Source organism: Sinohyriopsis cumingii, chromosome 9 (genome assembly GCF_028554795.1).
Source record: "Sinohyriopsis cumingii isolate HCF-2022 chromosome 9, ASM2855479v2, whole genome shotgun sequence".
NCBI classification, from domain to species: Eukaryota; Metazoa; Mollusca; class Bivalvia; order Unionida; family Unionidae; genus Sinohyriopsis; species Sinohyriopsis cumingii.
In genome coordinates, this window is record NC_142969.1 from 15,183,128 (window position 1) to 15,196,794 (window position 13,667).

The 13,667-nt window shown below is 35.1% G+C and overlaps 1 protein-coding gene across 1 annotated transcript in view; it reads right to left on the reverse strand.

Moving 5' to 3' along the window:
- The window catches only part of LOC149791309 (uncharacterized), a 134,489-nt gene that overhangs the window by 90,950 nt on the left and 29,872 nt on the right, over positions 1 to 13,667 (reverse strand). The window contains exons 11-15 of the mRNA XM_089969840.1: positions 8,593 to 8,787; positions 7,928 to 8,176; positions 6,924 to 7,140; positions 6,038 to 6,210; positions 3,286 to 3,456 (exon numbers count right to left, since the gene is read on the reverse strand). Coding sequence (XP_089825966.1) covers positions 3,286 to 3,456; positions 6,038 to 6,210; positions 6,924 to 7,140; positions 7,928 to 8,176; positions 8,593 to 8,787 — 1,005 coding nt within the window. The remainder of the gene's footprint in view (positions 1 to 3,285; positions 3,457 to 6,037; positions 6,211 to 6,923; positions 7,141 to 7,927; positions 8,177 to 8,592; positions 8,788 to 13,667) is intronic.

A 13,667-nucleotide genomic window follows, 5' to 3' on the forward strand; every position in this document is an offset into this window, starting at 1 on the left:
ATTCTAGTTCAATTTAAACTACACGTTTACTGCAAGGAACTGGCCATTTAATTTATGGGGCTAGATTGTTCTTTCCGACCAGGATATCTTCTTCTTATAACATTCATCACAAGATAACTTTATTTCAAGTAAGAAAAGGAATGGTATGGTTCCTTTTTATAGTACAAATCTCAAGTTTAAATCACACCCCTATAATCCTGTGATTGGATGCCAGAAAAATAGTACAAAATATTACTGAGAATTCGTCAGGGCCTCGACCCCCCCTCAAAAAACCCCAAACAAAACACACACAAATGTACAGTCACTTGAAATTTGACTATCGTTTCATTCTTGTGCATGTTTATTGGGTGTTATATGTACTTTGAGTAAACAGAGACAGACTTTTGCTTTGGGGCCCATTTGAGGAAAGTTTAGGCCCTTTAAACTCCCCCCTCCCAACACTTGACCTGATCTGGCCATGTCCGTGCATGGGGTAACTATCGAAACTTCTGCAATATTGTTTCACATCAGTCACATATGAATGTGATTTTTGTTGTAAATTGTTCGACGTATATCATTCGTTATAATTCTTTTCACATATTGCGCAAACTACAACACAAATAAGGACACAATATGCATCTGTAGATTCCAATAACAAAGTATTGAGAGATTTACAAAAGATGAAGATACATTGTGCCAATGGTACTCGAAAAAGGTCCATCAGCACTTTCTGTAGTTTTTGTTTTGTGTTAAGTGGATGATTCTGTAATAAACAGTTGAAAGCATAAAACCAGTCTGATATGCATGCAAAGACCAAACTTGATATTACTGCAACTGATGGGTATTTTATTTCTATAAAGCCATGTTAGAGATGTGTAAATCTGACACGTAAATTTGACACCTGTCATTTTATCAATCAATCGATTGATCAACTGATCATGAGAGAGAAAGAGAGACGAGGAATCAATCCCATGTCTCCACTGAATCCGCTTTAGCTGCAAATCATGAGAGAGAAAGAGAGACGATGAATCAATCCCATGTCTTCCACTGAATCCGCTTTAGCTGCAAATCATTATACCAAATACAGAAATCAGCTAAATTCTAAGGAAAGAAATTGAAATGCATGTTTTAATTTAATTTAATTTTTTGTCTCAATAGCCAAATGCTCCAATGGCCACAAACAGGAAACTGCATTAAAATGATGAAATGTCTTAGATCTACATTACAGTTAGGCTACTGATGATTATTTCCATATGACAGACTAGTTTTGTTTTGTTTTTTTCTATCTTGATAAAAATTTTGTTTTTATATTTTCTTTACAAGAACGATCAAATAATAGGACACGTGGATACAGCCACAAAGAATGCCATAAATTTGTTGAACAGTTCAAATCTGACAATTTCCCACACTGTTGTTCATTTCAACAATACGCTAAGGTCGGATTGAATGAAAACAATAACCAAACTTTCACTGCTAATGATGGAACCATTTTTTGAGCTGTAAACTACAATGTACAAATTCAAATGGCTTCATGTTAGAAATGTGCCTTTCCCACGCTGAAATTGACACTGTCTTCTGATGTTAATTTTATAACAGTGTTTACAATGGTCACTGTCTTTGTTTATGTACAACATTCACTCATGCTAATTCTTTATCAGGAAGACAATTAAAGTTTCCAAAGGGTTTAATCATTTGAAACAATTTTATCTTGTGATTCATGAAAGAATTTTTAAAAAATGCCCCAGGTAGAAAGAACCATAAATTAACTGACCAGTCCCATGCAGTATAAATCAAATCAGAATTGAACTAAAGTTCATAGCTGTGTACATGTAAATACAGCCTCGAGACTGGGTCATTACTTTCAAGGATTAAACATGCCGTTCGCATTTAAGTGTAAATTCAGTGGAATTGTTTTTTTATTGTATTTTTTAAACAGAAAAAGCTGTCATCAGGAATTTTAAATGTTCATGCCTCAGAGAATTACTTTCATGTTTAAATATTAGCATAATTCTGCACTGTTCAAGAGAAGATCAACAATGTCTCGTCAAGTCTGTGCATAACTTTGTTATGATTTCTTTGAATAAAGTAAAAGCATCAACTTCTTGCAAAATATGTTAATCAGCCTTTTGTAAATGAAAAAAGTACAGTACATATCAGTACAGTTTTCGAGGCATTGTGACTGTTAGTTTTATCTAAAATTTGATTTGGCTTCATATCTATTACACAGTCTTCATTAGACCTAGGAAAATGTGTCTAATTATCTGATAATGATGTAGATAAATTGGCATCTCTCTCTCTCTCTCATACTTGCAGGGGTCATACACAGTAAGCCATGCCCATTTAATAGAGACCACATTCACTCCATGGTGGTCATCATCAACAACTCCACAATAAAGCATGGTGTGCAGAGCAATTCTCCACAAGCTGTCATGGCAACTTCATCAGGATGCGTGCAGATATGGTGGAGTTTTTTTTCTTAATCCTCTTCTCTCTCTCCACCATCACCATGTTGCATGGGGTTCAGAAAATACATGTGAGATGTACTGTATCTTCAAGTAGCAAAAGCAATGGCCCAAATTATCTTGAAAGAGAAACAGCAGGATGTAAGTAAGCTGATGCTTCCATCCTACCTGTATATCCATCAGGACAGGAGGAATAATAACTGTATTTATCTATACACTTAGCAGGGTCTTCTACACCATCTGTGTATCTAGTGGGACAGGAGGAATAATAACTGTATTTACCTATACACTTAGTAGGGTCTTCCACACCATCTGTGTATCCACTGGGACAGGAGGAATAATAACTGTATTTATCTATACACTTAGCAGGGTCTTCTACACCATCTGTGTATCCATTGGGACAGGAGGAATAATAACTGTATTTACCTATACACTTAGCAGGGTCTTCCACCCCATCTGTGTATCCACTGGGACAGGAGGAATAATAACTGTATTTACCTATACACTTAGCAGGGTCTTCCACCCCATCTGTGTATCCACCACCCCATCTATGTATCCACCACCCCATCTGTGTATCTACTCAGACAGGAGAAATAATAACTGTTTTTACCTATACAATTAGCAGGGTCTTCCACACCATCTGTGTATCTAGTGGGACAGGAGGAATAATAACTGTATTTACCTATACACTTAGTAGCGTCTTCCAACCCATCTGTGTATCCATCAGGATAGGAGTAATGATAACTATTTACCTGTACACTCAGTAGGATCTTCCACCCCATCTGTGTATCCACCACCCCATCTGTGTACCCACTGGGACAGGAGGAATAATAACTATATTTACCTATACACTTAGCAGGGTCTTCCACTCCATCTGTATATCCAGGAGGGCAGGAAGAACAGTTATAAGATTGATTCAGCATCTGATGGACATCAGCAGGATTGTCTGTGCACTTTCTTAGTGAAGAACATGGTCTTGTGGCACATCCATCAAAATCTCTTTCACAGTCATCACCTGTAGTGTGCAAAACATGATATTGTAGGACCATTGTATCTAGTGGTATGAATCATTAGCTAAAGCCTCATTACTTAAAGTGGAGTAGTCCACAATAAGCAGGGACAATTAATAAGAAACCTGTCTGGTCAATACCTTTCCACAATATGCAGGGACAATTAATGACAAACCTGTCTGGTCAAGACCTTTCCACAATAAGCAGGGCCAATTAATGACAAACCTGTCTGGTCAAGACCTTTCCACAATAAGCAGGGCCAATTAATGACAAACCTGTCTGGTCAAGACCTTTCCACAATAAGCAGGGCCAATTAATGACAAACCTGTCTGGTCAAGACCTTTCCACAATAAGCAGGGGCAATTAATAAGAAACCTGTCTGGTCAAGACCTTTCCACAATAAGCAGGGACAATTAATGACAAACCTGTCTGGTCAATACCTTTCCACAATAAGCAGGGACAATTAATGACAAACCTGTCTGGTCAAGACCTTTCCACAATAAGCAGGGGCAATTAATAAGAAACCTGTCTGGTCAAGACCTTTCCACAATAAGCAGGGACAATTAATGACAAACCTGTCTGGTCAAGACCTTTCCACAATAAGCAGGGCCAATTAATGACAAACCTGTCTGGTCAAGACCTTTCCACAATAAGCAGGGCCAATTAATGACAAACCTGTCTGGTCAAGACCTTTCCACAATAAGCAGGGGCAATTAATAAGAAACCTGTCTGGTCAAGACCTTTCCACAATAAGCAGGGACAATTAATGACAAACCTGTCTGGTCAATACCTTTCCACAATAAGCAGGGACAATTAATGAGAAACCTGTCTGGTCAAGACCTTTCCACAATAAGCAGGGGCAATTAATAAGAAACCTGTCTGGTCAATACCTTTCCACAATAAGCAGGGACAATTAATGACAAACCTGTCTGGTCAATACCTTTCCACAATAAGCAGGGGCAATTAATAAGAAACCTGTCTGGTCAAGACCTTTCCACAATAAGCAGGGACAATTAATGACAAACCTGTCTGGTCAATACCTTTCCACAATAAGCAGGGACAATTAATGACAAACCTGTCTGGTCAATACCTTTCCACAATAAGCAGGGACAATTAATGACAAACCTGTCTGGTCAATACCTTTCCACAATAAGCAGGGACAATTAATGACAAACCTGTCTGGTCAAGACCTTTCCACAATAAGCAGGGACAATTAATGACAAACCTGTCAAGACCATTCCACAATAAGCAGGGACAATTAATGACAAACCTGTCTGTCAGTGTAGAGCAAGCATTTGTAACTTCCTCTAATGTGTGGACCGGATAAGCGTTTCTTAAAGCCCTCACCATAACATGTAAATAAAACCAGGAACTGTCAGATGCAGATGCCTGGTCTAGGAATACAAAAAGTTTTAGACAATCACATAAATGAGTTACTTATCTAAATCTATGTATACCTTTCTTCTAGTGAACACTGTTTTCACTATTTTTCATAAAGTACTTGTGTTTTTTTGTGGATAATGTTGTTGTTACAAAACCACCAATTTAAAAACTTAAAGAAAAAATACTTCTCTTAAAACAACCCCTTACTAACATTATAAATATACTGCATCTAACTGTGCATAAGTTGAGTCCAACTGCAAATCACACATACCCTGATTGGCTGTCACGTAATGCACCCACAAATCAGGGTGTAAAGTGTTTGTTCTAATGTTTACTCATAACTAACAGCACAGATCCAGATCTGTTGGCGCATTATGCAATGGCATATCTGGTTCTGTGAAGTCTGTAGTTGGACTTGACCTATAATTGAGTATGGTAGGTACTGGCACAAAACCAAAATTAATGCCCACAAAAATAAATGAATTGAAAAAAAAATACAACAAAGCATCAGACCTGAAACTCCGGTGTTGAAAATCAGCCCATAATTTGGGCTGAACTAGCAAAGGTCTGATTCATCCATGATCCAAATCAGCTAACATTTAAGGGGAGATCACTTATGTCAGACTTCCCCATAGCCAGGCAAACAACTAGTAGCACTTTCACTACTAAAAGCATGCTTTACAAAATATGGAAAGATCTGCAGGGTAGTGGCTGCAATGCATTATTATTGAATACTCTATTTGAAGAAGAAATGTGTTATTAGAACATGAAAACCCCGTGCCCCACATCTTTCTCATAGCTTATCTGGACAAAGGTAACGCTATTTGCCCTCTGTACATTTCATGTGTAACACTATATGCACCCTGCACATTCATATGTAACACTATATGCACCCTGCACATTCATGTGTAACACTATGTGCCCCCAGCACATTCGTGTAACACTATATGCACCCTGCACATTCATGTGTAACACTATGTGCCCCCTGCACATTCATGTGTAACACTATATGCACCCTGCACATTCATGTGTAACACTATGTGCCCCCTGCACATTCATGTGTAACACTATATGCACCCTGCACATTCATGTGTAACACTATGTGCCCCCTGCACATTCATGTGTAACAATATCTGCCCCCAGCACATTCATGTGTAACACTATATGCACATTCATGTAAGGGTATAAAATAAAATTAGTTACCTTCCCAGTATGGACTACAATTACAGGTCACATATTTAAAATGTGTTGTGGATCTATTGTCCTGCCTTTCTTGTGTGAAGCTACAGTTCCCATGGTCAAAACATCCACTACATGCCAATATAGTGAGGTCCAGGGCAGGGGCTTGTACACCATGATTATCTTCCACGGTTAAACTGATGTAAGGAAAGGAAATGTACATGAATCCAATTCTACTGTGACATGCATCAATTGTTACTAATTGAGACTGACATACTCACCACAATAAATTAACACTATTCTTGTTACAAACAGACAGGTGGTGGCTTAATGAGACATTCTTGCTGATATCATGCTATGTTCATTGTACAAAAACTCTTTCTTTTCACCACCTGAGCAAAAACTCATCCCCCCACCCACCATTGAAATTCTGAACAAAATTACTGGCTTAGCATTTGATAGGGTCTATTCTTGAACTGGAAATTTGGAGAGGAAATTTCATTTCATTTGAAAAAAAAGGGGAACTCTCTATATAAAGGAAAGGTTTAGTGAAGAAGAAAAAAGGCAAGACTTCAAAATATGCAACGTGATTTTCAAGCTCTGTTTCTTGGGCATGATTTTGATAAGATAATGTGAATTTTGCAACTGCTCATCCTAGAGTAGTAATTATGTGAAACAACAGTTAAAGTATGTGTACCTGTAACAATGTTGCTAACAAGGCAGTTTAGTGACTATTTATCTACTTTACATCGCATGTAAAAATGAGTAAATATGTCAAAAGCAAAATCATGTTTATATCGTATCTCTCTCTCTAGTCAATCCATCTGTCTACCTATCAAAATTTTGTCAACAGGTTAAAAAATTCCTGTCTGATATAAATATTTAAAATTTATGACCTGGCATTACTTACCTGACTGATACAGGATTTGCATTATCAAGAAAAAAGGAAACCAGTCCGGAAACAGTCCCAGTGTTGTTATTAATCAATGTGACTGAAGCGTTGGCCGTGTTGTTTAGAAACTTAAACGAAAAACTTCCATCATCAGAACCATTCACATTTACCATCACATTCTTTCCAACATAGGCATACACCGTGCTATTTCCAGAAATCTGTGGAACCTCATTTTCTGAAATAATAACAACAATAATAATAATAATAATAATTATACAGAAACTCATTTATGTGAATTTATCAGGAGATGGTAAAATATTTTGCATTTATGTTTGAGATCCATCATAAAATTATCAGGTTACTCCAAAGTTATTTAACTGTTTACAATAATTAACAGGTTAATACAAGTTATTTAATTGTTTACATAAAATTATCAGGTTAATCCAAAGTTTTTTAACTGTTTACATAAAATTATCAGGTTAATTCAAAGTTATTTAACTGTTTACATAAAATCATTGATTCAATTTTAAATTTTTGAGGTTAGAATTATTATTTTATTTTTTACAATAATAATAACAAGATATGGAAGCCATTCCAATATATCCACAAACAATATACTACCCACGAAATGTATAACCACAACCCCAACCCAAAGACTGTCTCAGATCTTGAACCTACATTTTTTTAAACCATCCTCCAGGAACATCAGACTAAATACAATTACCCCTACATAATCAGCACAGACACAATTCAAGTAACGAGCTCACCTTCAACCCTCCAGTTCCCATCCCACATCAGGGGTTGAAAATTACTTGCCTAATTCAAAATGATGCCTTAAACAGCAGCAGAAAGCGTGCACCTTCATTTTATATTTTAGAACTTTGTTATCATTAAATCCCAAGTCCAAAACTTCTGATATTTATGAATTTAGTATGCATAAAAAATTTCCATTTTTTTTCTTTCTTTATGGAATGCAATGAGAGAAAAGAGAAGAGAAATCACATCATTAGAAGTCAACTAACCAAGCTCACTCTGGCCACTCAACGCTCGGCTTTCAATGTTCCGAGTGTTGTTTGCAACAGCCTCATTCTCTGTGAAGACGAGATCAAATATGCACTCCTGATTGTCCTCACCACAACTCTGCTTGGATTTATTCACCTTAGCTGGATCTGCTTCATCTAGGAACTTGGGAGTAAAGTTACTATGTTGAAAATCTGAGTGGTTCTTTCCAAGTGGATATCGGAACACTGACTCATCACCAATTACTTCCCCTGTAATATACAAAATAACATTATTATCAGATGGTCAGACTGTTTTCCTTATTTCCATTGTTTAATAAAACAAAAGCTTCCTAACAGAATTAAAGGCATGTCTAATAAAGAAACACAGAAAATTACATTTAAAAAAAAATTGAATGCAAGAATCAGAAATTTAATGCAAGAATCAATCAACCAATCAAGACATACAAATAAATAAAAAAAGTTAAAGTTCTTGTGTGGTTTTTCTTTAACACTTTCTTCTATGGAAACGAGAAAAAATAAACTCAAATGACATCAGAACCTATTTATTTAATATTTTTTCTATGTTTAATTACCTTTCATGTACATTGGCATTATGAGCAAGCGAAAATGAATCAACAAGCATCAGAACATGGTTGAAAAACAACAAACATGCAAAAGCAACTTACATGTTTGTCCATAGTTAAATATCTGCCGCTCGGAGATATTGGAAGATAAGGTTGTACCATTTGGACATTCGAAATCATTGTCAGGGTCTCCATCAAAGTTTCCAAGTAGACCTTTTGGCTGTCCTTTTAATTCTGTAGGTAGCACCACACTGACGGAGAGCATCTGAACACCCACTGATATGTTCAGTGATATACCTTAAATAATCATGAATGCATTTGATGGGGTGTCATACTTACAGTATATTGAATATTACATCTCTTCAAAGTTGGTGGAATGCTCTTTTCTAGTATAACCTTTACTTGATACCTGAATTCTCAAATCTTCAATATAAAAATCCAAAATAATTCCTTGAAAGCACTCCACAAAAATCTCTAGACATCTTTTGTGGTCACATACAACAACTCTATTGAAATGTGTGGATTTATTTAGCATTACATTCTTAAGCAATTGAAGCCATTAAGTGTGGATTTAGAATTACATTCTTAAGCATTCCTATTGATGCCATTAAGTGTGGATTTATCTAGAATTACATTATGAAGCATTCCTATTGATGCCATTAAGTGTGGATTTAGAATTACATTCTTAAGCATTCCTAATGATGCCATTAAGTGTGGATTTATCTAGAATTACATTCTTAAGCATTCCTAATGATGCTATTAAGTGTGGATTTATCTAGAATTACATTATGAAGCATTCCTATTGATGCCATTAAGTGTGGATTTAGAATTACATTCTTAAGCATTCCTAATGATGCTAAGTGTGAATTTATCTAGAATTACATTCTTATGCATTCCTAATGATGCCATTAAGTATGGATTTATCTAGAATTACATTATGAAGCATTCCTATTGATGCCATTAAGTGTGGATTTAGAATTACATTCTTAAGCATACCTAATGATGCCATTAAGTGTGGATTTATCTAGAATTACATTCTTATGCATTCCTAATGATGCCATTAAGTATGGATTTATCTAGAATTACATTATGAAGCATTTCTATTGATGCCATTAAGTGTAAGGTGTATTCATACTGGTTCCATCAAGCGTAAGGTTTGTTTTATGTGATTATTATCGATAAATATGATTTTGTTATAAATACCACAGTCATTTAATAATTATTTTTCAACAACATCCAGTATTCTTTAAACTGTCAATTCTAATTGTTTATACACTATCAATCAATAAAAATCCTCCAAATTATTTTTCATTATTTCTTTGTACAAAAGCATCAAATACTTCTAATTTTTTTGCAAATTTTCGGTAAAATGTATCAACAACGTTATAATTAACACTTTAAGCAACAATTATTTGTACATTCCAAAATTAAACTCTTTAAATCTTTAAAAACAAATTGCCAACATTATAGAATATACTGATATAATACAAATAAATAACTGTAATACTGTGTAGTATGGTTAATTTGATCAGACTGGGTACAAGTAATTGGATTGAAATTGTCCTATACCAACTGGAAGACATAATGTGAAGAAATAGAAAAAAGATGTCCTATTAAAAATGTACTAATTTATTCATGGATTTTCGATATCAGTTAAAATTGTTCTTCAGAAAGCTGTCTTACAAATACATGATAATGTAAGATAAGGTACAATCAGATGATGGTGTAATTTTGTGCTAATGCATGTTAGATAGGGTACAATCTGAAGATGGTGTTATTTTGTGCTAATGCATGTAAGATAAGGTACAATCTGATGATGGTGTAATTTTGTGCTAATGCATGCAAGATAAGGTACAATCTGATGATGGTGTAATTTTGTGCTAATGCATGTTAGATAGGGTACAATCTGATGATGGTGTAAGTTTGTGCTAAAGCATGTAAGATAGGGTACAATGTGATGATGGTGTAATTTTGTGCTAATGCATGTAAGATAAGGTACAATCTGATGATGGTGTAATTTTGTGCTAATGCAGGTAAGATAAGGTACAATATGATGATGGTGTAATTTTGTGCTAATGCAGGTAAGATAAGGTACAATCTGATGATGGTGTAATTTTGTGCTAATGCAGGTAAGATAAGGTACAATCTGATGATGGTGTAATTTTGTGCTAATGCAGGTAAGATACGTAACAATCTGATGATGGTGTAATTATGTGCTAATGCAGGTAAGATAGGGTACAATCTGATGATGGTGTAATTTTGTGCTAATGCATGTAAGATACGGTGCAAGCTGTTTGCAATTTAACTTGTTAACACTGGTAGATAAGTAATATACTGTGAAAACATATATCCAGTATGGGGCCACTTTTAATGTACTAATGACATGAAAATATTGTAGTGAGATCCAACTTCTTTTTAGTTTTTATGTCTTTTTCCTTTTTGCCCTTTTTTAACTTAATTTATCCACTTCAACTTTGTTGAATTGGTTATACTAAGAGTATAGATTCATATTTTAATATAAAACAAGTTACCCCTCTTCATCCAATATGGCTGCAATTTATCCCCCTTTGTCCCATATGTCTGCAATATACCCCTCTTTGTTCCATATATCTGCAATTCACCCCTCTTTGCCTCATTTGTCTGCAATGTATCCCTCTTTGTCCCATATGGCTGCAATTTAACCCTCTTTGTCTCATATAACTGCAATTTACCCCTCTTTGTCCCATATGACTGAAATTTACCCATCTTTTCCCATATGACTGCAAATTATCTGTCTTTGTACCATATGGCTGCAATTTACCCCTCTTTGTCCCATATGGCTGCAAATTATCCCTCTTTGTCTCATATATCTGCAGTATACCCCTCTTTGTCCCATATGGCTGCAATTTACCCCTCTTTGTCCCATATGTCTGCAATTTACCCCTCTTTGTCTCATATGTCTGCAATTTACCTCTCTTTGTCCCATAGGACTGCAATTTATCCCTCTTTGTCCCATATATCTGCAATTTACCACTTTTTGTCATACATGGCTGCAATTTACTCCTCTTTGTCCCATATGACTGCAATTTACCCCTCTTTGTTCCATATAGCTGTAATTTACCCCTCTTTGTCTCATATATCTGCAATTTACTCCTCTTTGTTCCATATATCTGCAATTTACCCCTCTTTGTCTCATATATCTGCAATTTACCCATTTGTCCTATATGTCTGCAATTGCCCATCTTTGTCCCATATTTCGGCAATTTAAGTGAACTCTCTTTGAACATGTGTATAATATATTTTTGCGATAAATGCCAAATCCAAATGATACTTTCTTCAAAATGAGACAAATGACATGTCTAATAAAACCTAGGTGGGCAACCTATTTGTTAATGTAGCCACATGTGTGGCAAATAAGAAGTGAAATTTGCCAAACCATGCAAAAAATTGAGCCAATCTTTCTTGGCCTATTCACAACAGGGTTGCCCATCCCAGTTTTAAAGTATATGGAAATAATCTTTCTCAATATATAAGTCCAGAAGAGATGTTATTTTCTTTCACAGTTCATGATCATATCTGGTAGGTGACTGAGGAAGGTAATTTAATTAAAACTGAGATATCTAACACATCACACATTGGATGGACACCAGTATGAAGAGATCATATAACTTGATATGGAATGCATTATCTGATAGACTATTAAAAATTAAGTAGATTAGGTTCTAATTAAAATTAATTACACTTAGAGGCTACTGAAAATTAAGTATGCCAAGAGGCTAAAACTTAATTGGACCAAGGGGGAACATAAAGTTAATTAGACCAAGAGGCTACTAAGAAAACTGGACCAAGAATCTACTTAAAATTATGTAGACTAAAAGGCTACTTAAAATTAATTAGAGAGGCTACTTAAAATTAATTAGATTGAGAGGCTACTTAAAACTATGTAGAATAAAAGGCTACCTAAAATTAATCAGATTGAGTGACTACATAAAATTAATTAGATCTAGAGGCTACTTAAAATTAGATTGAGTGACTACTTAAAATTAATTAGACTGAGAGGCTACATAAAATTAATTAGATCAAGAGGCTACTTAAAATTAATTAGATTGAATGACTACTTAAAATTAATTAGATCGAGAGGCTATTTAAAATTAATTAAATTGAGAGGCTACTTAAAACTAATTTGATTGAGTGGCTACTTAAAATTAGTTAGATTGAGGGGCTACTTAAAATTAATTAAATCGAGAGGCTGCTTTAAAATAGTTAGATCGAGAGGCTACTTAAAATTAATTAGATAGAGAGGCTACTTAAAAACATTAGTTAGGTCAAAAGGCTATTTAAAATTAATTAGATTGAGTGGCTACTTAAAATTAGTTAGATTGAGTGGCTACTTAAAAATTAGATCAAGAGGCTACTTAAAATTAAGCAGATCAAGAGGCCACTACGATTAATTGCCCACCTAATCTTGAGTTTCAATAATAGCAGATTAAATTGGCATGATCAAAACCCAGTATGTGCAGTAGGAATTGGGTAGTGTAAATAGAAATTTTGATCATGATACAATCAACACCCCTTGTGCACAGTGCGAACTGGGTAGTGTAAATAGAAATCTTGATAATGGTACAATCAACACCCTGTGTACACAGCATGAAATGGGTAGTGTAAACAGAAATTTTTATAATGATACAATCAACACCCTGTGTACACAGCATGAACTGGGGAGGGTAAGTATAAATTTTGATAATGGTATCAACTGGGTAGTATAAAAAGAAATTTTGATAATGATACAATCAACACTCTATGTACACAACACGAACTGGGTATTGTAAATATAAATTTTAATAATAATCAGTATCTGTGTACAAAGCAGTATCTGAGTAGTGTAAGTTGTAATCTTTATAATGGTACAATCAACACCTTGTGTACTCAGCATCAACTGGGTAGTGTACATAGTAATCTTTATAATGGTACAATCAACACCTTGTGTACACAGCAGAAACTGGGTAGTGTACATAGTAATCTTTACAATGGTACAATCAAGACTGTGTACACATCAGGAACTTTGTAGTAATCTTGATAACGGTACAATCAACACCTTGTGTACACAGCAGAAACTGGGTAGTGTTAAGTAGTAATCTTTTTAATGGTACAATCAACACCCTGTGTACACAGCAGGAACTGGGTAGTGTAAGTTGTAA